Source organism: Manis pentadactyla, chromosome 4 (genome assembly GCF_030020395.1).
Source record: "Manis pentadactyla isolate mManPen7 chromosome 4, mManPen7.hap1, whole genome shotgun sequence".
NCBI classification, from domain to species: domain Eukaryota; kingdom Metazoa; phylum Chordata; class Mammalia; order Pholidota; family Manidae; genus Manis; species Manis pentadactyla.
The window spans coordinates 56035307-56060688 of NC_080022.1; the positions used below are offsets into that span (position 1 = coordinate 56035307).

The 25382-nt window shown below is 36.1% G+C and overlaps 1 protein-coding gene across 4 annotated transcripts; it reads right to left on the bottom strand.

Annotated features, from left to right (window-relative positions):
• Positions 1-8275: 8275 nt before the first annotated feature.
• SERBP1 (SERPINE1 mRNA binding protein 1) lies at positions 8276-21899 on the bottom strand. Of its 4 annotated transcripts, none has more exons than XM_036933144.2 (8): positions 21477-21899; positions 17769-17919; positions 17002-17142; positions 16801-16872; positions 16089-16208; positions 13208-13385; positions 10026-10199; positions 8276-8664 (listed from the first exon to the last, which is right to left on the bottom strand). In XM_036933144.2, the coding sequence occupies exons 1-8, from the start codon at positions 21787-21789 to the stop codon at positions 8608-8610; spliced, it is 1206 nt and encodes a 401-aa protein (XP_036789039.1). In that variant the 5' UTR covers positions 21790-21899; the 3' UTR covers positions 8276-8607. The 4 variants fall into 4 exon arrangements, with proteins under 4 accessions (XP_036789039.1, XP_036789038.1, XP_036789041.1 ...); XM_036933143.2 differs by having other exon boundaries at positions 16801-16890; XM_036933146.2 differs by having other exon boundaries at positions 16089-16163; positions 21477-21898.
• Positions 21900-25382: the final 3483 nt, after the last annotated feature.

Consider the following 25382-nt stretch of genomic DNA (forward strand, 5'->3'; position numbering starts at 1 on the left):
GAAGAACAAAACCCTGGTGAGTATTAATCACAGAAACTGGCATGTGAACCAGGAATGTTAGTTGACTCCTTTCTGGAGGCCACTGAGCAACATTCAGTAAAACTCAAACAAGTAACTCTGCCAGCAAACACAGACTAGCGAGCAGTATGATTACCATTCACTGAATAAAGGATTCACCACAGCATAAAGTGGGAAGACAGGATTAAATGCCTTTTGGTAGGGACCTGGTTAAATCATCATCTATACAATGAAACACTGAATTTCACGGCATCTAGAACTCCATCAGCTTTAGGACACCCCATTACTTACATTCTGAATAAGAAAAAAGCTAAACTGTAATAATACAGCATCAATATGGTGGCTGCTCACCCACCCTGTTTAACATTACTGAAATTAATTGGGATAGATCTTAGAATTGATGAAAAGTATGAAAAGTGTACTAGTCTCTTTAAAAGTATTAACATTGACTGATGCTGAAAAGGTTATAAAAGGCCAAACAATCACTTCTATAAGTCAATGTAAAAATCTGAAAGACTATTCACCAAAATGTTAACAGTGATTGTGACTAGCTGTATTTTTAAATTACATTTTTGCATTCTTTTAATCACAAGTACTCATTACTTTTAATTGGATAGTCAATAAAAGTATTACCAATTTCTTTCTGAAGACTTGTGAATGGGATCTAGACACAGATACTACCAACCACTTCATGACCTATGTCTCTTTTGCCCTCCGCCTTCTCTGTCTAGCACTTTCACTGAGATTCCTGTCAGACGGTAGAAAAGGCAAGGCACTGTAGGTGAGGGTTGGGGGTGTTAGGATAATAACTGAAGCAATGGAGTTTTTGAAAAAAAAAAAATTTATAGAACAAGCCTTGTTTTGCCTAATTTCCCTAACAGGAACTGTTAATAATAACTAATAACATCTAACAGACTTAATATATGTTTTTTTTAAGGGATGTAATTTAGTTCTCACTAGGACTTTAGGTAGGTGTTATCTCCACTAGAGATGAGGGAACTGAAATACAAGTAACTGCAGCCACACAACTAGTACCTGACACTGGATAGTCTAGTTTCAGAGCCTAACTTGTAACTACAATTCCTTTCTATGTAAGTGAGTGATAAAAATGTACATGAATTAGATTTCTGACTGTAGTTAACTTTAACTGTGATTCCATTAAAATCTTTCAAGCTATTTTTATTAGGTAACCAAAACCTGGCATTTCCATACTTAAGTTCTAAATCACTCTTGGGTTTTGAGAAATCCACCTAAAACCCAGATAAATTTTAAATGACACCAGGACAAATCTGGCACTCCTGAATTTGTTGTATTTATCTACCCAGATCATCTAAATTCTGTTAACACAAGACACAGGCCACAGAAGAGAAATAACACTCCCAGAAGAGTCCTTTATGTTAAATTGATAAATGGAGTAAAGCTATAAATAAAAACATGCCGTTTATGCATAAAAGTAACCAGAGCAACATGTTCTCTCTTTAGTAGCTATAACCCCATTCAATTTGCCTACTGATTTTTCAGCATGAAGGCTGTCTTTAGCTAAAGGAAGTAGTGCTGCATTTGACTTGTTGCTTCTGTGAATTGTCGAAACAAATGCTTCTCCTTCACTGTATGGTAACTGGCTCCACATTTTGCTAGTCTTCATATCTTTTATTTACAAGTGGCAAAACCATTCTTAAAGATGGTTCTGCTGATTTCAATCACATCTCTTTACAAACACACAAACCTATTCTGTACTGTGCCATGGGGCCCCCTTAAGTAAATTCAGGCCACTTCACAATTTCCCTAACTTTAAGGAATTATTCTGTAAGAGACCCTGGCCTTGCCTAGGCAAGAGAATGTCAGGTGAAGTTCAAAATACCGTCCCTTGCCAATTTCAGGCATTTTACTATCTAAGGGTAATAGGACCCAAGAAAATAACTAAAAGAGCTATTGTGAGATTTTTCAGAGAATAAACTGTTCTCAAAGGCCCTGAATTTTCACCAGAAAGCCACAAACACCCACAAGCAAGGAGGCATTTTCACTAGTTCAAAATATTTTCAAAATTGAATTAAAATTAGTAACAGAACAAAAACCTCTTGTTCCTTTATAAGAAAAATCTCATTTCATGTTAACAAACTGGCACAGTAGCTAAGAATGTGGCCTGTGTTAACCTGATGGCATTTTCTTCCCAGCCAAAAAGATCTTTCAAGGGAAATAGGACATTTCATCTAGAAACAGAAATCTTACTTATTCTATCACAAAAAGAGCAAAAGACCATTTGCCTTCTTTTCACACTATAGAAAAATACTTGTTTCCTAAGCCTTTTCTCCTCCTCTCATATTTGTGCTACAATTCCATGTGACTAGATTCCTTTGCATTCCCATAAACACCATAAACCATAAATCCTGTAGTTTACTCTCTCTGGTCTATGGCAAAGTAGCTTTCAAGGGCAAGCTGGGCAGACATTTTTTTTTTTTTAAACATCCACTTTTGACCTGCTTGGAATAAATTAACTTTGCAAGGATAATTAACTCATTTTCTGCAGCTAGATGCAATCTTCCCATAGATTCAAAATTTTTCCTCTAAAAATCTCTATTAAAGCTTAATAAACTCAAAGCAGCAAGAGATTTGATGACTGAAAAGAAAAAAATAGAGAACATCCATGCTCTCCTGTAATTGGCAAGTGCTGGTATAAGTTCTTCAAATAACAGTATATTCACAGTTTTTTCTTTAATAAACTATCCATTTTCTCCTGAACTTTTTCAGATGATCTGTATTTTCACTAAGCATTACACAGCATCCCGAGCATTTCTCTACTTCAGTCAACATGACTTACAGCTCTACCATTTGATTAAAGTAGTGGGGGGGGGGGGTGTCAGTCTAATTGTTAAGAACACATTGATCTTACTTAATTTTGTTGATACAGACTCAGTGACAATCTTCAAAATACATAATATACTGGGGTTAGATTATGCTGATTTTTCCCTGTGACTATTGACCAATTAACATGTATCTGGCTGAAAAGTAGTTTTATCCAGTTCAGTCTTACTGTGTGCATCCTTCAGAATCTCCTTAGACATTAGGCAATTAAAAAAAGCCTTAGTAAACATGTATATGAAATCAAGCTGAAACCTAATTATCTCGTTTTTCAAAAGTTCCCTTTTACTGGGGGGTGGGAGGGGAAGCTTCATTGGAAACTCACTATTTCCAGGGAAGACAAACCATCTGTCTCTTAACAGACGCACATCTTTAGTTCAATTCACCTATCATGAAAGCCAAAACATGTTCAGGTATGAAACTGGAGGGGAGGGGGAACTACCATATTCTTTGATGTGTTTAGTCATCAAATTCCAGAAGAACTTTTGGTAATTCTGAGCACTTTAATAAAATGTCTAAACCCATGCTTGTCCAAGCATTGTCAGTGTGTGGTTGCCGAACAAAGCAACATTTCACTATGGGTTATTACACCCAAGGTGTGACAGAACTCAACATGCAAAGTTCCCAAAAAAGAAATTTTCAACATCATTCACTTGCTAATAAAAATTTTAGTCCCAATATGACAAAACTCTAGGCAGTTAAATGTCCAGAACCAAGTTCAGCTGAACCACTTTATACAGAATCTTCATTCTAGGCAGATAGAAACTAGTGCCACATCTTCATTTATAAGTTCTTTTTATGTTTTAAAGTCTTTAATAATAATCAGCCATAAGTGTACTTAACGTGATATATAAGTAGTCCAAAGATAAGCTACTTCCCCCCATTTTCCCTACTCAGCTCACTAAACAATATCAAAATCCTGAATATTAACCAGCCTTCCACTTTCCACATTTCTATCTCCAAGCCAGTAACACATTTTAATGCAGATATTCAAGGAATAAAGCCATAGGAAGATCAGTTCAAAGCCAACTGTCTAATCAATTATCTAGTTTAAAAAATCCTTATGTTTAATTGTCAGATACTAGTTGTTACAGGTATTTTTCATGTTTTCCATGCACAAGGCAAGCACACACTAGGAACTGGCACACCCTCCCAATTAAGCAGCAAAAGGGACAATGTTACTCATTTAAAACTAAGAACCTATGCAATTAAAACCTCAAAATATAATTTGGTAAGTTATTTTCCAACTTGTATGGGCCATTCCACACCTTTCCTTTCCCTCCATTTAGAAGTTAACAATTGACTCCCAGTTATTTAATACATAAGCAATCAAGGGCACAAAAGCTAAATTCTGCCTAAATGGATATTCTGAGTAGGCTCTGCGAAATGCACTACTCAGAAGCCATTCATGCCCCAGTTGAACCAGTGTTCAGACATCTGTTTTCTTACCTATACATACATACTGTTCGTAATTCTTATCTCATGGAAAAGTCAATTAGCACAACAGAAAACACTCGGCACTAAGTGATGAGAAGTGCCACTAAATGTTAAACATTAAACTGTAATTGTGGTATTAAGCTTACTTTTATAGCGAAGTTACACCTTCCTTAACAGCTTTCAGAATATATTTAAGTTGCAAGCTACCTAAGTTTTAAAATAACAAGACCACCTTTACTAAGAAGCCACCGGATGTACCTTGCTTATTCTGATTAGAGATTAAGCAGTAAAAATTTGCTTTAAAAATACTTCTAATATCACAACTTCCACAGGTAGGATGATGTAATTTTCATCTAGCACTGAACTTTTAAGAGAACTCGTATGTAGACCTGGGAGTATCAGAGGTCAGCAAACATTTCCTGTAAACTGAAAAATCAATGTTTTAAGCTTTGTGGGCTATACACATCTTTGCAGAATATTGTTCTTATCTCTTTAAAAATGTAAAAGCCAGACTTGGTTCAGGGACTGTACAAAAACAAATCATAGGCTAAGATTTGCTGCCCCTTGGCTTGATATAGCACTTTTTAAAATGATACATTTCCAATATTTGTTCTTTTCTCTGTGGCCAAAATCTTAATGGCTTTAATAATTTATGTTCTCAGTCTCTTTCTGCTCATCCTTTGGGTTACAACCTTTCCCTATATTCTTTGATTTAGTGAATTCCTCTGTCTGAAAAAGACTATCAACGGTTTCACATATAACCTGTTATTTGTCTTAACTTAAAATCAAATAGGATTCTCAAACTGAGGTAACATGTCCAAAGTAAACTCAGATGAGGCAAAAAGTAACTGAATCCAAATTGCTGAAAGCTGCCACTTAATATACATCTCAGTGATAAAACCTGGCAATTTTGCAAACAATGTCAAATTATGTCACTTATTACTAGGTCTGGAAGTTTCATTAGAAACCATTTTACTCTGTTACTAGATACACTCTATGCTCTATGTTACTAGAAAGCACTAGTAATCAATTTCTGGGCCATCTCCAGTCAACTTGGAGATCTGACTTTAAAGTGTTCAAACTCACTAAGCATTTAACTACATATTAGTTATCAGTAGAATACTAATGTCCAGGTTATAATCTATTTTCTAGAGCATTCATTTACTTTCATTAGAAAGTATCCTTGTACCGGAGAGTCCTAGAATTTGCTCTACCAGTTACTTCAGCGTTGGGATTGATGTGCATTAATTCACCTAATAAAATATTTAAGCTAAAATCACTCAGGTTCTAGGACCTTCACATTTCTCTGTAATTTTTTACATCTTTTAATACTTGTTGGTTCCATTCACATAATGCTAGTGCTCTTAAAGATGTTTTTAAAACTCACAGTATTTAGACTTTGTATGCAACTCCCTAACAGCATAAAAATTGTTTCAGTGCAACCATCTCAAGCAATTAGAAAAATAACCAGAATGAGTACTTAATACTCTTCAAACCCATACCAAAGAATTAGTCCCAAATATATTTACAACACTTAAGGTGTGTACTGCTTCCACTTTTAAAATAAAAACTAAAGGTATAGTACCTAATGGCATACTAAAAAATCTTTCATAGCCCCACAGTTTTAACTAAAAGAGGAACCATATCCCAGTCGTTTCGAAGCAAGCTGAAAGTATCTTAATATCAAATATCAACTCTGGCATTATGCCCATTTTAAAAGCATCAAGATAAAAGTTCACTAGAACATTCAATGAGCCACCATTATTACTTAGGGATCTGCATCCATTAAGGAATTTTCTTCAGAGTATCATACCCTGTTTGTCAAAAAAAAGTTACACTTGGTATGATTTACCCTCACACTTAAAATCTTATCTAAGATAATGCCAATTGCTGTGTCTGTTCTTGAAATTCACTTTATAAGAATTTAGCTTTCCAGTTATAATACTCACTAAAATAGGTATTCCTCCCAATGTGATTCAACAGCCTGGTTTACTAAAAAACTCCACCTAGACAAAACCTAAGTATAAGGGGAAAAATGAAATTTGAGCATTTTTGGGGGTGCACACACATGTCAGAAAACACATGACAATCAATGGGCTCCTATTTGATTGTTTTTACAACTTCTAAGAAGTGAGCATGAAAATAAAATCTTTATTTTCAGTTATTACCCACCAATAAGAGAAAGTAAGGTTCACAGTTTTAGCTCTTGACACAAAGTGAACTAGGAGGCAAATTTACATCCATCAGATACAACTAATGGACCAACTTTTTAAAGTTCAGACTATCTTGAAAGCTTGCAACATAACAGATATTGCTGTGTATTCTCTAGTGACAGAATGCCAGCAATGGCTGATAGTGAGTATAGTATAACTTGTGAAGTGTTTTTAATAGCAAGTGTTTTCTATATGTTGCTAGGAATCAAGAGGTTTATAAACATGTTACACGTCTGGAAATGAGTTAAGATACTTGAAAGTCTAAACATATTGATTTAGGAGCACATATGTTGCAATCTCAAGAGGGGTCAATAGTCCATATGGACTAAATTAATACTTGCCTCTGGGTAGCAGGTATGCTTGTAAATATAAAATTATAATAGACATTAGCACCAGTGCAGAACATGCTCAGCATCATAAGATACAAAACACCAGCGAAGTTTATCCATCATGAAAAACCAAATTACCTCCTTCCTAAGATGTCAAACTAGTAAGTATCTAGATTAATAACTCTAACCTAAATGAATAACTTGTACTGCACAAATTTCTTTTATAAGTATATGGGAGAACTAATCAGCTAGATAGCAGACATTTTATGATTTTAGGTCTTCAGTATTTTAAAAACTAGACATTACCATACGTAGAAAATTATTGAAAACTGAGTAACAAAAGATCTTTAGAACTATAAATAAAATTCCTTTCCTGTTTATCAATAAATGTGGCAGAAGTCTAAAAAAAAAAAAAAATCCTAGAAAACCTTTTTGTTGATCATTCCCTCCATGTATGTTTTAGTAAATGGTGACCCACTGTTCAAGGAATCCTTTATTAACCTAATTTTCTAATGGAGGAAGAGGTAAAAGATACTTATCACCTTCTGTGGAACAGTCACCTAACAATACCAAAATAGCAATGTAGGAAATTCAGAAACACCAGGATTTTTGGTTTATATTTCGTGGATGGTGCTGCTGTTCCAACCTTATAAAAGTAAAGCTGTCTGCTTTCCAAATTCCAAAAATTAACATACTCCCATCTCACCATACTAACCAGTGCCCTTTGGTTTTTTTAGAACAAGGAAGGATTAAAGGGTTGTTGATCGTGGAAGTACAATTTTGAGTTGGGACCTTTCATACACACAAATCATACCGAGTGGCTGGACACTTATTTTACAGAACAGTTTGAATACTATGCATTAGCCAAATCAACTTATTTCACCCACCCTGTTGGAGAGGGAAAAACCCAACACCCATAAACATTGGACAGGATGTGTCTATCAACAATAAGTAGCTTAAACAACTTTCATCAGTAAGATGTCTCGTCTGGCTTTTAAAATGGGCAAGTCACACATTTTAAAAGTATAAATATAGTTGACACTATGAATTATTTGAATCTAATGAACCATGCAGGAACAAGGGTTAATAAACCAATGTGCTTTGAATTTGTTCAAGTACTGGTATTTCTGTATATAAAGATTTAGCATATATAACAGCTATCATGAGAAGTGAAAAAAGATTTCCCCAAAAATGAAAATATTAAAACTAAGTTAAAATACATAAAGTAGTTAGTATTCCACACAGCATAAAATTTAAATCAAAGTTTACATGTCTCAGCTGACCATGTGTGAAAATGCAAAGCAGGTATTAAAACTGATATTATGTCCAATATTTAAAACCAGTTTGTAATAGGGGAGAACACCTAAATCCTTAATTTTCAAAAAAACACAAATGAAGTGAAAGCTTTAAACTGGTACACACTGTTCACACCTATATTTCAAGTTTGGAAATGCATATTTGCAAGCAGCAATACAAAAGTATTCATGAAGAATGCATAATCTCTGAAAATTATGAAAACATCCCTGCTACCAATACATTTCTAAATACAAAACTGACTACCATATTGTTACTTCTGTGTAGCGAGAGAAGTTCATTTTCAAAACAGATAAAATTCAGTCTTTAGGTGTGAATGGTATGAATGACAGTCTTTTTTTTTTTTTAAATTTCCTTAGTCGTTTGGGATCCTTAAGCATGCAAAACCTCAGACAGGAGGGTCCACAAAGGAACCAGGGTTGTCTTATGGCATCCAGTTAAGCCAGAGCTGGGAATGCCTCTGGGTCATCTACATCAGGAGCAGAAGCACTTGACTGAAACAGAAACAAACCAAAATTAACAACTGTCAAATTCTGAAAATAGATTACCAGTACCTACATTTAGACACAGAACTCTAAAAAATCTTCAAGTTAAAATGCTCAGTAAAATGTGTCAAAACTTTTACTTAAAAGGCAAAACTATGGATCAGTACAGTACTACAAATATTTGCAGTGAGTCTTGTCCTGAATTTCTATCAAGACCTAAAAGAATTCCCTAGTAACAGGATGGGTTATTTTATTTTTCTATTAAAATCACACAAGTAGATCCACATGAATATGTAAGTGGATCTTTACTTTGCCGTTGAGTATTCTTTTATTTTCCACACTTGCTATAAATAAGAATGGTATCAATTTGAAAGCAGGCTAAAAAACTGATGACAATTTTTTAAGTAGCACATTTGTCAATGTTAAAAAACCCAACTGTTATTTACAGTCAAAGTACAAATAACAGAACAAGAATGTACTGAAGAAGTCAATATACATATTAGCCTTTAAAAAAAAACTGTCAGAGGAAGAAAAACAAAATAAACATCACGCCATTGTATTGGTGACCATAAAATCTGTAATACTGTTATCACCATAATCAAATATGACAGACTCAATCAAGTAGGTGGATCCCCCAATTTGTTTATCAGAATTCAGGAGGACATAATGGTGTTTCCTAACTATACCACAGAGACAATGAACTAACCCAAAGGATATCTCTACTATATAGTATCTACTCATTAGAAATGTGTACGTGGGTATCAGATCAGACTGCCAATCTATCAAGTTTCTTAGGACATCTATCAAAATATTGTGAAGAACTTCTTTTGTGTCATACACTGTTAAGGCATTGGGGATTACAGAAAGTAGGACAAAATGAATCCCAGCTCTCACAGAACAGTCTAGTAAAATATCAAGAACAAAAATACCACCTGGCGTCACACAATTGTACAATGGATACAAAGGTTTCATTAAGCTGAGACCTAAGTAAAAATCTATAGAGTGAAGGCAAAAGGAAGTAGTTGACATTTCAGGTAGACCTTAGTAAAGGCTGTGAATTAACATGGTTCCCTGCACTTCAATTTCCTCTTCTGTAAAATGGGGTATCAACATAGTAACAAGAATTAAGTAGGACACTAACACACCACCATGACCAATACCTGATGAAGTACTCAATAAAGGGTGATAAAGAATTTAACTCTACTAGTAGCATTACTCATTTAAGTGCATTAAACAAAAATGTAACTTAGAATGTTGCTTCTTGAAAACATGTACTGCTTTTTCTTCTACTATGTCCCCAAAAGGACTTAGGGCATGATTTACCAAGAGAAGTCCTCAATTACATGAAAAGGTAGAAGTCTTAAAATTACCTTGTCAGTCCTGCTGCCACGGTTTGGACGTCCACCACGCCCACGGCCACCTCGTCCTCCCCTGCCACCACGTCCTGGGCGGCCAAGGTCTCCAAAATTGATCTCTAGCTGAGATGTTATATCATTTGCTGGCTTTCGGAAATGATGGTCCATAACTGAATCTTCAGCATGAGCCTAAAAATTTGAACACCTTTGGTTAATAGTAATGTGGCAAATTCCTAAATAATGAGCTTTCTCCTAAAGAAGGAAGTCCAGTCTATACTTTATGTGAACAAATAACACCACCACCACTAGGGGTACTAAGTGAGCTTTGGAATCAGCTACAGTGATCATGGAGGAAGAATTAATTCCTTTCACTATTTCATATTCCCCCTAATATTAAACTGAAGCTAGCACTGGCCAAATCTCAATTAGAGGTAAACAATCACAACCACTCGAGTGGCTAGGCCCCACCTCAAGCCTATTGAGCCACAGTCTTCGGCATCCAGTCTGGATAAGTACATTTTAAAAATGCCCTTCAGATTAAGATTCCAAGTGAACCCCTGATGAAAACATTTGGACAGATGGCATATAAGGTTTCTACTGGTTATACAACTACTGAATCTCTTTATGAAAACCTTTGCTCTGAACTCTTCTAACTATGACTTGGGAAGACAAATTGTGTAGAGTTCTCAGAATGCTTTTCTGTTCATATACAATTACTGTCTTCCATATAAACTGAAGAGCTACAAATTCAAGTGAAACACAACTTTACATAAGATGGGAACCTTGAAAATCTGCACACAAATAACACCATGCCTTAAATATAACAAGGAACCTTCTCAGAAGTGAAGTCATCAAGTTTGTGAAATTCAAACCATCTTTTGTATTCATATACAAGCTACATGACCCAGTCTGAAAAAAAAAAAAAAAGCCAGAGAATTTTACATTGCTTAATGGCTGATTCCTTCTTGTATGTTTGGGATGAATGGGCTTTAACCTTCTAGTTGAAAACTCTTCTCATACTACTTTAAAGAACATTTTAATTTTTCTAAATACATGTATAATCCTTGTGTTTTCTAAAACATAATGGATATTTCATCTAAGTATCTTGTAACATTACAACTATCCTTTAAAAACAAAATTTTCTATTGGTATGCACGTTTTCACCCCTTTTATCATCTAATGTCAGAAAATGAAATGTCATCCCTTAGCGCCAGGCCAACCTAGTTTAAAAGGCAATAGACAGTTCTTAGAAAAACACTAATTTTAAAGGAGTCTAAAACATACACGAAAAACCACTAGCAACCATTAGCAAATTACAGATATTTTTTTATATAGTAATTGTGTAATTTTTAAATGTTTGCTATCACAAACCAACAGCAACATCAATTAGGAGCCTTTGTACTAATTTCTGGACCACAGAAGCCAAGAAGCTTAAGTTGATAAATTGAAATACCTTGAAGGCTTTACTATAATAATAAAGAGGAAGTTTGGATGTTCAGGGCATAACCCTAATTTTTAAGGTAACTATAAATTTACAAACTATTTTAGGAAATAGCTCTCGTCTCAGCTTTGTCAATAGCACTGTAACTCAGTTTTCCATTTCTATTAAAGTTTCTTCTTTTCTGTTAATTACTCCATATCTTTATTATAAGGATGAAGACATAAAAAAGAGCACTTTAAGTGCTGTATACAACAAATCTGTAGACATATATTCAATTGATAAGGTCATATATGCCATTAAGGTGAGACCTAAACAAGTACAAGTACCCACACATCACAAAGTCTTCAACACTAAGGGTCCAAATATATGAAAGTGGCTTGATAATGAAAACGTCATTTCAAAGTTATTCATAACCAATTTCACATTTTATAACTTAAAAAAATTTCTAATCATACACATCTTATAGAATAATTATTTCTCAAAAGCTCAATATAAATATTTAAAAACAGGGGTACCTAACCTGATGTCTATAAAATGTATGAAGTGGCTTCAGGGTATTAAGGAATCTTAATAGAAGTCTACCTTAATTATCTATATACATGTCTTGTTCTGGAGAAAAGTTCTGTCAAGACCCCCCAAAAATTATGAATATATTGTCTCAAAGGTGTCTAAGTACATCTTATTCATATTAAACAAAGCAGTTTAATAATTAGCTAAAATGAACTATCTCCCTAAAATGAACCCTCATGGTTCTTTAATAAGGAATCCTATTCTCTTTACCAGGAACACGAAACAACTTTATCTGCAAAACTAAGAAAAAATAACCCAAGTACTCTAATGAATCAAATGATTTTTTTCTACAGGATCTGACACTTAAGACAATGTCCTCATTAATTATTTTTATGGAGTCAGTTTAAAAAAATTACCTCTAAACCTAGAAAAAAATACTTAAATATCTTCAATTTTATTTCAAAATGTTCCCGTTTGTTTCACAGCTATTTTTTCACTGAAAAAATTAAAATGTTACAAGCTCTAACTGAATCATTTATTCCAGGTTACCTTCCTAATACTTTGACTTTATGACAAAATTATTGTAATTACACAAGCCCTAAAAGGATGCAACAGGACATTCCTCTTAGAATGTGCCGCAAGGCTTAAAATGAAAGCCACCAAATCAAAAACCACTATATCTTTCTCAAATGTTTTCATTCATTTCTACATTTCTTAAGGAAAGGAAACCCATAATTATTACAAGATACCATTCTTCAGTACAGAAGGATACGACCACTTACTGAGAAGTTTTGATCATTATATATGGCGTAGGCAGTTTGAAAAGCTGAATACTGAATGAAACTACTCACGCTATGTTCAACATGAAAATGTCTACTTTTCAACCTAATGTAAATCCTTTTATGATTCCCAATTACACACGATCTTTAAAAATATTACAACTTTGAAAAGACCTACCAGATTTCTAAAACACTATTAACTGACTTATTTATAAATCACTTATATACAAATGACTAAGAGCTTTTTAGGAAAAAATTAATTACATTAAATTATGCATTAAAGGACTAAATTTCTGGGAATACATGGTAAATGCAGTTTCCTTTCTGAGCAATTCATCTGCCTCAAATAATCTAACGTAAAACTTTCCTTTTGTATAAGATGATCTACGTGAAATTTGAAAACAAAATTATAAAAGCAATGCAAGACACAACTGAACATTTTTAAACACCAAATAACATAATTTTACCTCCTCACTCTTTGACTTATGAAGAACAAATCCCTTCTTCCACTGCCCATCAGCACCTTCATTTGGTTTTCGGATATTAAATTCTACTTTTGCCCGGTCCTTATTTTGAATAGCTTTCCACTCATCCAAAGTCATTTCTTTTGGACCCTCTTCCTTTACTTCTTCAACTTCGTTTTCCCTGTGAAAAGGTGTTTAAGTTTTATACCTGGTAGAGAATTGATAAAAATCTAGATAATTTATGGTTTTAAGAAAGCTAATCTAATCTTGGCTGACCATAATTCTTTAGCGATTATACAAGGACAGGAGGACCACAGTTTTCTTTGCAACCCAATGACTAATATGTAACTTGGTAGAGACAAGAATTCAGGGTCTGCTGAAATAGTGAAAAGTATGGATAACAGATGAATACATAATTCATCTTCATGAACTCTTCAATAATCATCTATCAGTAATACACTTTTTAAAGTGTCTTTACCAAACCTAAAATACACATTTCTTAGGACATTACTGTTTTACAACTGCACCCTTATGTGATTAAAATCCTTGGCTTAGCTTCTCCAAAACACATTTTTAATTTCCATTATTGGCCATAATACATAACTCATTAACATAGAAGCAATCATCTAGGATGCCTGTAACCAACTAAGTCTCTATTCTACAACATAAAAGAACTGTTTTTCTATCCTTTATTTTAGCAACACAAAACAAAGTTAAAAAACCAAGTTTTTACAAGTCCTAAATTCTATATACTCCAATTTTCAAACCAACCTATATATGGACAGAAGACTAATAAGGTTTTCACTCTGTACACATATTTCAATAATTAATACTAAATTAAGTTATCTACCAATATAATTCAGGCTATAATTTGTATATTATCATTTTCCCTTTTTAAAGACATAAATCATGAGCTTAGAAATCCTTTATTTTAGTCAAATCCCAATTTCCAATTGTTACCAAACGAGCTATTTGCTATTTTGGGAGCCCTGCTTCTTTCCAAAGATAGCAGATGATTCAGTGAGCCTCAGAGCTCAAGTTATCTCCCTTTCCTTGCTCCTCTTTAGTGTTCGGTAAATCCTATCTTAAAAGTTCCCAGACCAAGTTTACACTGAATTAATGAAATCTTCACTATCTAGTCCCAACTCTATCAGTTTAAATATGAAAAAACTAAGAATTGGAAAAAGGTCCTAGTTATTCCTAAAATGTGACATAGCCAAGACTAGAACTCAGCACCCCTTTATTACATCATGGAACCACGACACCTACCTTAAAAGATTAAGTTCAAATGAGACAAAACAGAAGTTCTGGAAATTACATATAAAGGAGTTAATCAAAGTCAGCCAAAGCTGCGCTTCTTAAATTTGCTTTAAGATATAATTTTATATCTGCAAGATATAATTTATACAATTACATAATTATGTTCAGATTCACCTACTCTGTATTATGACCTGACTTCTCTAATGTCATCATCATCATCATCTTTAGACCAAATACCCCAATTCAATATTCCTGGGTCCCCAAGCTACGGATATGCTTCCAATTCCTTATCAATACATTGCTTCCATCAGGAAAACAGTTACAATCTTTGTATATTGCTCTAAAGGTGACTTAAACATGCGCTTTTTACAAAAAGAACAACAGTTGTACTCAGCATTGAAAAGTAATGTTCATTTAAGTCACACATCACAATTTCATTTTTTTGCCACACAAAAATGTGGTTTACAGTCTCATATAAATGAATTTATATTATTTAATGTAACACATCACTGAACATCATGTAATTATCTATTCTCTCCAATAGTAAATCAATTATTATTTTTTATTCCAACAAACCCATGGAAAATGGTACTCCAATCATTAATAGTGGTTCATTTTAACAGCAATTCTCTTTAACAGCTCTAAGCAAAAGCTTAGAAAAACATCCCCTCCCTGATTGATTTAAATATGCCCCTAAAAATTACTGACCTAAATAATCCATAATGCAAGATTTTAAACCACGATACTGTTAAGAAATGACTGGCACATAACCTCTGCTTCAGTTGATGGAAACTAAAGAAAGGCAATTAAATCATTTCTACCAACATAACTTAAATCTTTAAAACTCTCCCACCCGTAAATAAGCAAAAACTTCAAATCCAAGTCTTCTGCTTAAAAATTCAGAAAATGAAAAGGATTAAGAAAGCTAATGAACAACATATTCTGACCTTTGCTCTCATACATTTTAAAACAAGTCAGTAACACAATGGTCCAAATTCTACGTTGATGGAAAAAAGATACTTCAAAGAGATAGAATAAGGAATTTAAAAATGGTCATGTTTTCTGGTTTTAAACTGTCTCAGAATGAAATCTGCAGTTAGAGTCCAAAGCTCTTTGAAATATGAGTTTAAGTAGTCCAAGTCCTATTTCAACCATTTAGTGTAATTTTTTGAATCCCCCAACTTCAGCTTCTTGTTTCCACCTATTTGATGTCTCCAGATAACTGTCACAGGAATATCCATTTTAATTTCTCTACCAAGTAAAGCAGCTGGATAAAATGTTATGACCATCTTATTCCTAGTCTCCCTCCATTCTCAGGTTAAAATAGTTATTTTTGTGCTTAGGGCTAACTGGCTTTACTAAAATATGTATTTTCCTCATCTTTTTACGAATGGTAAAATAGAAAACTATTTCTATTTTTCAAACTACTAGAGCCCAATAAAAACATGTTCAAAGCACTCTTCCAATATCATTCCTCTAGATACTATTTAAGGGTACAGTATCATAATGTCTCTATTAAAGAGCTATCAAATAACAACATTAAGCCTGTAAGTTATTTTCTTAGTAAAAACCCAAACTGATTTTAATGCCTGAGCATTATTACCAACATACACAAACCACTTACTTATTTTCAGTGTCTGCAACTGGATGTTCTTCACCTTCAGGTGTTTCCTCAGTCACATTTGATTGATCCAAGTCACTGCAATTATAAGATATTTGTTTCTGAATGTATTTTGGGGACTCTCTAAGGAAAGAAAGAAAAAGAAAGGCATCTAGGTCCATTGACATGTAACTGAAGAATTCTTTATATAAACACATTTTAAAATCCCCACATTCTGTAGGCATCTTCCTACTATATTTACTCCCCAGTAAACATCTTAGGGAAAATAATAAAAAAATATATACTGAACCAAGTTATAGTTCAAGCACTTTACTCAAATAGTAGGACAGAGCAGTTAGTTCTAAAACAAAGCTTCACCAACTTATCAAATTTTTGTAATGACCAGATAGGTCAACAGCTAGAATAGGAACTATTAAAGACACAGAAATCAGAATATCCACATACTTCAATGAAGGGTTTCAGGAAAAAAGCTAAATATCCACATAACAAGAAAAATTAGCATCACATATACTGACATATAGAAAAACCAGTCACTTGGTGCATTACAACACAAACATATCCAATAAGTCACTATCTTGTAAAGAAGTAGCTCTGAGATGAGAGCATTCCTTCTTGTCCTAAAGACAAGTAAAAGCTAATAGTAATGGTTAAACTTCTAATTAGATACAGGATCAATTTTATCACAATTATTTATTTAAAAAATCAGAATACCAACGTTAATTCATCTTTGACAGTTCCCCAGTTGTGAGATCCGCTACCTCCACGTTTGTCCTCATGCTTCAGGCCACTGTAATGTGAAAAAGAACTAACAAAACTGAGTTAACATAATACTCTTTAGTTCTAGAAATTCAAATTTTATTTTTTTAAAGAAGTGGATTCAAATACAAAAATACAGTAAAAACCAATTAAGACTTACGATCTATCACTTCCACTATGCCTATCAAATTCACGTTTGCCACGGGAATCAAATCCATCTCCTCGGCCCATTCCACGTCCACGGCCTCCTCGACCTCTTCCAAGACCACCACGGCCTCGGATAGGCCGGTCAATAATCGGTCTACAACAAATAAAAAATACTATTTACTTCCAATGTTTCCAGAAAAGGGAGCAAGGAAAATTCACTCAAAAGCTCAAAACACAGGAACATATTTAATTGGCTCTCATGACTCCACAGTTTTAATAAACACGGAAAAATTCAATAGGCTATTTCTAAACATTAAGGAAATCAGAACTAGGAAGCTCCCACAAAACAAAAAGTTTTTTTGACATTCTCTAGAACTTTACTAATGCACATACTTTTTCATTGTTATTCATTTCATATTAAAATCCACTCAAACTGCTATTCATCAATAACTTAAAAATTAAAACAAACACATCTAACTTGCCTAATATTAGTAAGCTATTTTGCTATAAACCCAACAGAACTTTCCTGTTAACTAACATCTGGGGATAGCAAAGAAAAGAAATTGTCCATCAATTCAAGTGGTGCATTACAAGAAATCTGAACACCAGAAACTGGTACTTAAATGTATGACCTGCACACATCCAAAAACTGCTCACATTTCTCTGAAAAACTGATAAACTTAAACCAGCCACATTACTACCCCACAATTATGCCCAATTTATACCTTTAAAACCTGACTGTAAACTGACAAAACATGAAGAGATCTTTAAAAATCTTGCCTATCAACTGAAAATTCTCCTCCTTCACCCTTTTCTTCAAGTGGCTTTTCAAATCGTCGTTCACGAGGTGGTCGCCTTTCTGGTCTCCGATCAATCATTTTCCCGTCACCCTGAAGCTGTTGATCAGGTCTTCTTCCAACACGTCTTATTCCTAAAATGATAAAAAACCTGCATAAGCAAATTATTTTTGCAACACAAATATTTAGGCCTAGACTGTTTTAAGAAAAAAATTTTGCTATTCTTTCACTCCACTAACTAGCAACTTCCTGTTGGAAAGGCAAACACCCATCCAAGTACTTTATAGAGAAATTCCTATTTCAAGACATTAAACTTGCTTCAAACTTCTATTTAGTTTGCCAAGATACATTTTGGCTTTAAAGATACCAAAGATGACACCAGTAACGATTCATGAATAATAACCAAGCCAATCAACACATTCATCAGAGGGGAACCTCAAAAAAACAAACAAACACCAAAGGCTATACTTTTTATATAATCTGGAGGGAAAAATGCAACAGTAAAGACTGATAATTCTATGAAATTATAAAACTGGAAGGAAAACAAATGGCATTTAGGATTACATCTCCATAGTTTTAAATAGTTATCTCACAAAAAATAATGTAGCATCTTTCTCTAACAGTTTTTATATGTATACATATGTATGTACATATACACACACACCATACCTAACTTAAAAAAAAAATACTGTTTACAACCACTAGGATATAGTCATTATTCTATTATTACGGAGAGACCTTTTTATTGTTTGCCCTTACAAATCTGTTTCCAAAGAATGTTTAAAAACCACTTGCACACACAACACCTTTTAAGCAACATTTTAAGAAACAAACAGGACACTAAGTGATGGCTGAAGCATTTACTGATTTCCTACTTTGTTACTTTTTTCCTGTTAGTGTCTGAGGCCCACAATGGCAACCAATATGTATTATTGGCGGTCTTAAGGGTAAGTAGATTGACAGTTAAATTCATGACTAAAATTTTAAGTATACTGTGATTTCCGTACCACAATTTCTCAGAGTCAAAAAGCAGCTGAGGAACTGATTTTATATCAAGGTCTTAAGTTGATTCACTCTAGTTCTAAGAAAATGGAACACCATTAGGACACACCTGAATTGTTCAGTTGCTTGTTAACTTGATGGTCACTGATGTAACTGATGGTCAAATGGCATATACCAAACTCTAAAATGAAATGTTAAAGTCCTTTCCACATAAACTCTCAGGACAGGCCACATATGTTAGATTTTAAACTTAGGCATTTTAAACAAATTTCATCAGAAGTGTAATGTATTGGGGTGGAGTTATGGAACGAGTCTTTAAAATGATATCCAAGCCAAACACACCCAAATGAACAATGGCTTGGTTCCCCACCCAATATTCAATTATCAGGCTTACAGAATCTAAAAAAGTATTAAGTAAATTCACCCAATGACTGATTTAAACAGGCACACTCCTCTTGACATTATCTGCACCCCAAAGCTCACTTGATTTTCACTAGATTTCAGCATTCTACATCAAAACAACAGAAACAGAAACACCTTGGTCTACACTCTCAGTGATATTCTGTTATGTCGATTCTCAAGTTCTTCGAATGGACAAAAGACAGGCACAAAACTATTTCATACAATATAAACATTAAATACGCATCTAACATATGTCTAGTATTATGCCAGGACCTATATTCAGAGGCTCAGAACAACTGGTAGGGGTAACAATTCTTCCCACTACAAGAGGGGACTTTATTTACAGGGCTATCCTTCCCCAATGCCCAAAGTATTAACTGTCAGGTAGTAGGGCTCAAAACAAATATTTTTCATTAACATTTTTCCTATGTAAGGTTGTGTTCTATGCAACTTAAGTTGAAGAGTTCTCTGAGATGCTGACCTAAGAAAAATGTTGATAGTTAAATACGGATGTTTTCCCAAGGAAAGGTACTGATTGGTGAACTCAGCCCTTGTTATAAATGTATGAAATAATTCCCTACCTTTGTAACTTAAAATACTAGTTTCCAGGTAAGAGCTTGTTTCAAAGATGGGCTTTATGATCTAAACAACTGAGGAATTTAAACCATGCCTCATGCTTTCAGAACAGGTGAACACACAACCACCTGGGTACATTTTACAGATTTATACGTCAGGCTCAATTTTTTCATGTGCGTTCTTTGGATTAGTGTGATCAAAGAGGTACACCTGAGCATAACTTAAATTAATAACACAAGCCTATGGTTCCTTAACAGAGAAATTAAATGATTATTCAATTGTGCTACAGGTTGCTATAAAGCTTAGTTAACTGTATATTTAGTCTAAGAGATGTACACATGCTTTCTAATACTCCCAACTTGTGCTTATCCCCAACCTGTAACTTTAACACAATTCTTTTGCATTCACTTATATTCTTCATCCCAAGCCTCACAAAAGTGCTGCACTGAAAAAATACTCAACCAAAACCTAACACATTGTTTTGATTTTTTAAATTAGTTGAATGCTATCGAATCTAACTAAAGCTGATGAGAAGTTAACTCCTTTCAGGAGCACGTGGCAGTAGAATTTCAACTTTCAACAAGTAAAGGCAAATTTAAGATTGAGAGTTTAGGTCCTCTACCTACTTGCTACTGATCATGTATGTTTTTTCATATCCCCCCAACTACCCCGTTCCGTTTTTTCATCCACCACAAAAGACAACACAGTAAGCGAGAAAATGCAAAAATGGAGCTCAAGACAATCCTGTGAAGTTTAGTGACATGGAAGCAGCTATTATCCACCAATGAAATCCTAACCATGCTTCACGCACATGTGGAGAAAAAGCTGCCGACTCAAAAGCTCTGCTGCGGCTAACGTTGTGACAGGTTCTGCAACCATTTCACCACAAGGCCTAACCAGACCGCACGTAAGAAATATAGAGTGCGGGGTGGGGGCGGGAAGTCTGGTCGTAGAAAGGATCGTGACAGGAGAACGATCCTCAGGATTTCCCGCAATAACCAGTCTTCATTCAGAATTTCCGCTTCTGTTTCATCCAGTGTAGCCAAATTTTCTCCTTTCCAACATCTTACCTCACTCCAGCAAGTTATTAAGTTTATAATAGTTGGAGAGGGGGAACAACAAAGCACATGTGGCACCTGAAACAGCAGCTTACTGCACAGTATCTGATAGCCGGAGCACAGAGGTAGCTTAGGTGTAAACTCCGACCCCCAGCTTTCCACCGGTGTATTCCGCACCATCGTGGGACAAGATGGCAGGATGGAAGCCAACCGCACCTCAAAGCAACACGTTGAGAGAGAGCTCTGAGCAGAAAGAAGCGTGGATCCCACGCTCCCCGTAACTACAAAAGCTCCAGTTAAGTGGCTAGTTCCCCCGCACCCGAGTCCATGCGCTCACCCGCCAAGGAATCCGGCGGGAAGGCAACCGCCTCTCAGGATCCTGCACACTAGCAGAGCGACTTATCTCCGCACCACGCTCCTCCGCTCCGAACCTGAGGTGGGAAGGGGGGTGGTTCTAGGACCCTTGCAAGCGGTGGTTTGAACTTGGGGCTACCACGTTCCCAGCGCCTTCCCAAGGGCTGGCTTTGGCCGTGTGAGGAACCGGCGGCAAAGTCTCCCGCGGACCCTCAGAACTCCAAGAGCAAGTGGTAGCCACAGTCCCCTCGCTCCTTCCCTCCATCCCGGGTCTCCCCCACCTAATACGACAGCTTTACCTTCTTTCTTAAGCGCCACGGGCGGCTGCGTCTCCTCTTTCTTGTCAACAACGCCAGCGTTGGAGGGCAGCGGATTCTTGCGGTCTTTCTGGGATTCTTTACGCAGCTGTTTGCCTGCCGCGTTGGAGTTGGTCTGGGCTGCGGCCTGAGCTGCGCTCTTGGCCCCAGGGCCCCCAACGCCGCCCCCGCCGGCTTCTTTTTTCTTGTTCTCTGCTGCCTTCAACACCTCGAAAGGGTCCGATTCGTCGTCAAATAACTGGTCGAATCGATTGGTGACCACACAGCCGAAGCCTTCCTGTAAGTGCCCAGGCATGATGGTGGCTCCGCGGTGCGTTCCTCCACGGATTGCAGCGGGCCGCGCCGAGCCAAGAGCGCCTGCTTCAGCTCTTCCCACAAGATGGCCGGACTGAGAGAGGGGGGCCGTCTTCTCTTCCGGCGCCAGGCACACATCCGGGAGCGGGCCGCGCCGCACAGCACCACGGGTTATGTAGGCCAGAGCCGCTTCTACACAGGCGACTCCAGGTGCTAGGACTACAATTTCCAGAATGCACGGCGTGACAACTCTTCGCGCGCGCCCAAGAGGCGGGACCTCACGGAGGGAGTGGAGCGTGCAAGCTGAAAGAGGGGACGCTCCCTGGTGGGCGGAGTCCTGCCACCTGCTTTCGCCACCCTGAAATTCTCTGGGTCTCGAGGTACGCAAACAACAGGAAAACGTGACGGCGTAGTTTTCTCGCGAAAGTTGTTTGATTTTTGGTTTTACTTACCCCGCCTCCGGCCCAGGATTAACTTTCCCCACCTGTCTGACGGGGTCAAGGTGACTCCAGAGCTCACAGCTGGAGACACAAACTCCCGGGGCTGGGGCCGGGTGTTGCTGAGGTGCCACGCTGACCCCGGGAAGTCAGGATCCGATCTGTGTCAAGTTCCTAAATGCTCTGTTGCTGGCGTCACCTTTCTGCACCCGCAGTAATCGAGGCTCTTCTGTTTAACCTGAAGCGGAATACGCTTTCTCTCGTGGGGAAATGAATTCGGGTAGCAGAATTAACAAATTGAACTATCACATGCGAGTGTTGCGCGCCTTTTCGGGTCAAAAAATGCCGTGTTACGACGGGTGCTTTAATTGCGGTTAACTCCTGCCATTTCAGCACTTGGTAGACGCTGGGCAAGACTCGAAAAGGCGGTTCGTAGAAACGCTCTCCAGAGTCAATCCAACTTACGTTAGTGTCCTCCAAGCTAAGGATTAAGTATTAGTAAAATACGCGTAAGAAATAACATTTTATAGCGTAGTGTTTGTGGTGAGCTGAGAGATGCAGTGAGGGGAGGAAAGTAAGTCAGCGAATTAACTGTCATTACTAAAGGCATTGATAGTAGTTGAAAATATTTAAGTCCATTAAGGTAATAGAGTGTCAGTGCATATTCAAGCATATTTGGTAACACCTTAAGTATTAATACATATTATTTTTAAGCCTTTTTCCTCTCACACAAAATAAAAAATGCATCTCTGTGTATCGGGTGCTATGAATAACCTTATTCTCAACAACAACTAATTAGATACTTTCCCCTTTTCACAAATGATGAAACCATTTCAGAAGTAAAATAGGTAACAAATTCACACCTCTGTAAGTGTTAGTGCCAGGAGTTGACCCAGTCTTCTAATTCCACTGAGACTGTTGACACTAATTCAAACTATGCCTTCTGATGGAAGTCCAATTATTTATTAATTTCCAATACTTAATAACATTTAAATATTTGTTGCATGTCAGGCAGGGTATGTATCATGGCTCAATGTCATCTTGTCAAATTCTGAGCAGAGTTTAAATCAATTCCTTAACAGGGAAAATAAAAGAGTCATATTACAAGCATGTGGCAGCAAGCCCCGTGGTTTTCTTGTTTCTAAATCCAGCCCCACTCCTCAAAGTCACTTCTCTGTTGCCTCAGCCCCTGCCACCAACACTCCTTCTGGTGCACACACCCCAGCCCCTTACACAAGCTCTACTCTGTGATTTCTACCAAACAAAAGAATGAGTTTTTTACCTTTATGCTCTTTTGAAACTTGCTGGAGTACAGTTTGGAAGATGTCTTTGCTTTCCTAACCCTTTCTGTTCACTGAGGGCTGTTAATAGCTGCACCTTGAAACATTAGCTGCAGCTCTTCTTATTCTGGCCTTGGCCACAAGAACAAGGACTAAAATTTGCTATTTTACTATGTGCTTGGTGCACTTTACATGTATGATTTCATTTAATCCTCACATCAACTCTATGAGAAAACTAATATTATTCCCTTCTTAAGGTGAGGGAAATGAAGCACAGAGAGACTGAGTAACTTACCCACTCCTACCACAGTCTGAAGAGTGGGACAGGTCTGTCTGTAGTCACTGTTTATCCTATGTATGGATCCCCGGTTTCCTCAAACAGATCTTTATGACCACCAAGCATTATTATAATAAAAATATTTAAAGATAAGCTACACATAGGAGAACAAAAAGCTTGAGCTTATGAGGTTCACTTAGGTCCCCAGAATTTACCTATTAATATAAAAATATGAACAAACATTTGGGGAAAAGCAGAGAAACTTGTGAGTTACTTTCAACTTCCATCTCTCCCTTTCTTCTCTCTGAAATTTTGGTTAAGCAAAGAAGGTTTTAAAGTCCATTTTTAAAGTATGTTCAAAATGATAATTCTTTTACATCCCCAAACCAACTATTATTTTATAAGTTATTATTTCACTAATGTTTCCTTTCCCCTAAGAAGTTAAAATAGTCTTTAAAAATATTTTAAAGTTCCTGCTACTCTCAACAGAAAAAACACTGGCTGAATAAAGCTCAAGGGAGGAGGAAAGGAGACTTCTCAGCAGACTTGTTTTTCAAATTAAAGACATGAGTTGTAAAGTGCTAAGTTATAAGATACCACTGATTAGAAATGTAGTCTAAAATTTCAGCTGTCTGTAGCAATGCTTTAATCATATATTGTTCTCTGAAAAATACTCATGCAACTTCACAGCCTTGTCTGTATAGCAAGCTCTCTAGAGTTTTCTAGCAGTAAATGCTGAAAACTATCCAAATATCTTGATTAAATTTCCAATACAGTTGCCTTATGTTGATGAAACTGAGAAACAGAATATTATACCTCTTTCCACCCTTCACTTACTTTTAGGGTGCTAATAGTTAACTCTCAGACACATTACAACTTGTTTTTACCCATTTCTTAATAATTTATCTCAATCCCCTGTTACTGTTGCTGTATTATAATAGTAATTACTAACAACTACTGCAATTTTAGCATTTGCTGTGCACTTGGAACTGTGCTAAGTACCCAACATGGATTATTTAATTAACATAGTGAAGCAAATAGTATTACTACTTCTAACCCCTCCCCAACTTTTGCAGATAGGAAAACTGAGGTTAAGTGCCTCTCCCAAGTCACATTGCCTAAAAGAGTATTGGCAGTCTGATCTCACAGTCTGGGCAACTTACTGTTACACTTGTGAGGGACATGGTAGAGGGAACAAATTCCTTCATCCTTGCATTGCTACCACCTGTAGCAAAATAAAACTATTCTGTTATAACACCTTGGGGACACTGGATACAGGCACCACACAAATGTAAATAAAAGACTCCAAGTTTTAGTGTACTCTAAATACATCATGCATTTCTTAAACAAGCACAGAAGGTGTTCTTGTGAAGAAAAGGGCAAATCCCCTATGTCTGAGGATGGAATGGTAAGTATAACATTGCAAGTCTAGGTTCTTGCTAAAGTTAGAATATCCAAGCTAAAAATAGAAATATTACACTCTATTTTGCTACCTTAAACTTGCTTTGAAGGTTGAGCCTCATGATTTTAAATTTATGATCTTCAGTTTATGATTTTAAGCCTCATGATCTTAATAACAACATTTTTGAGAGTTAATTCA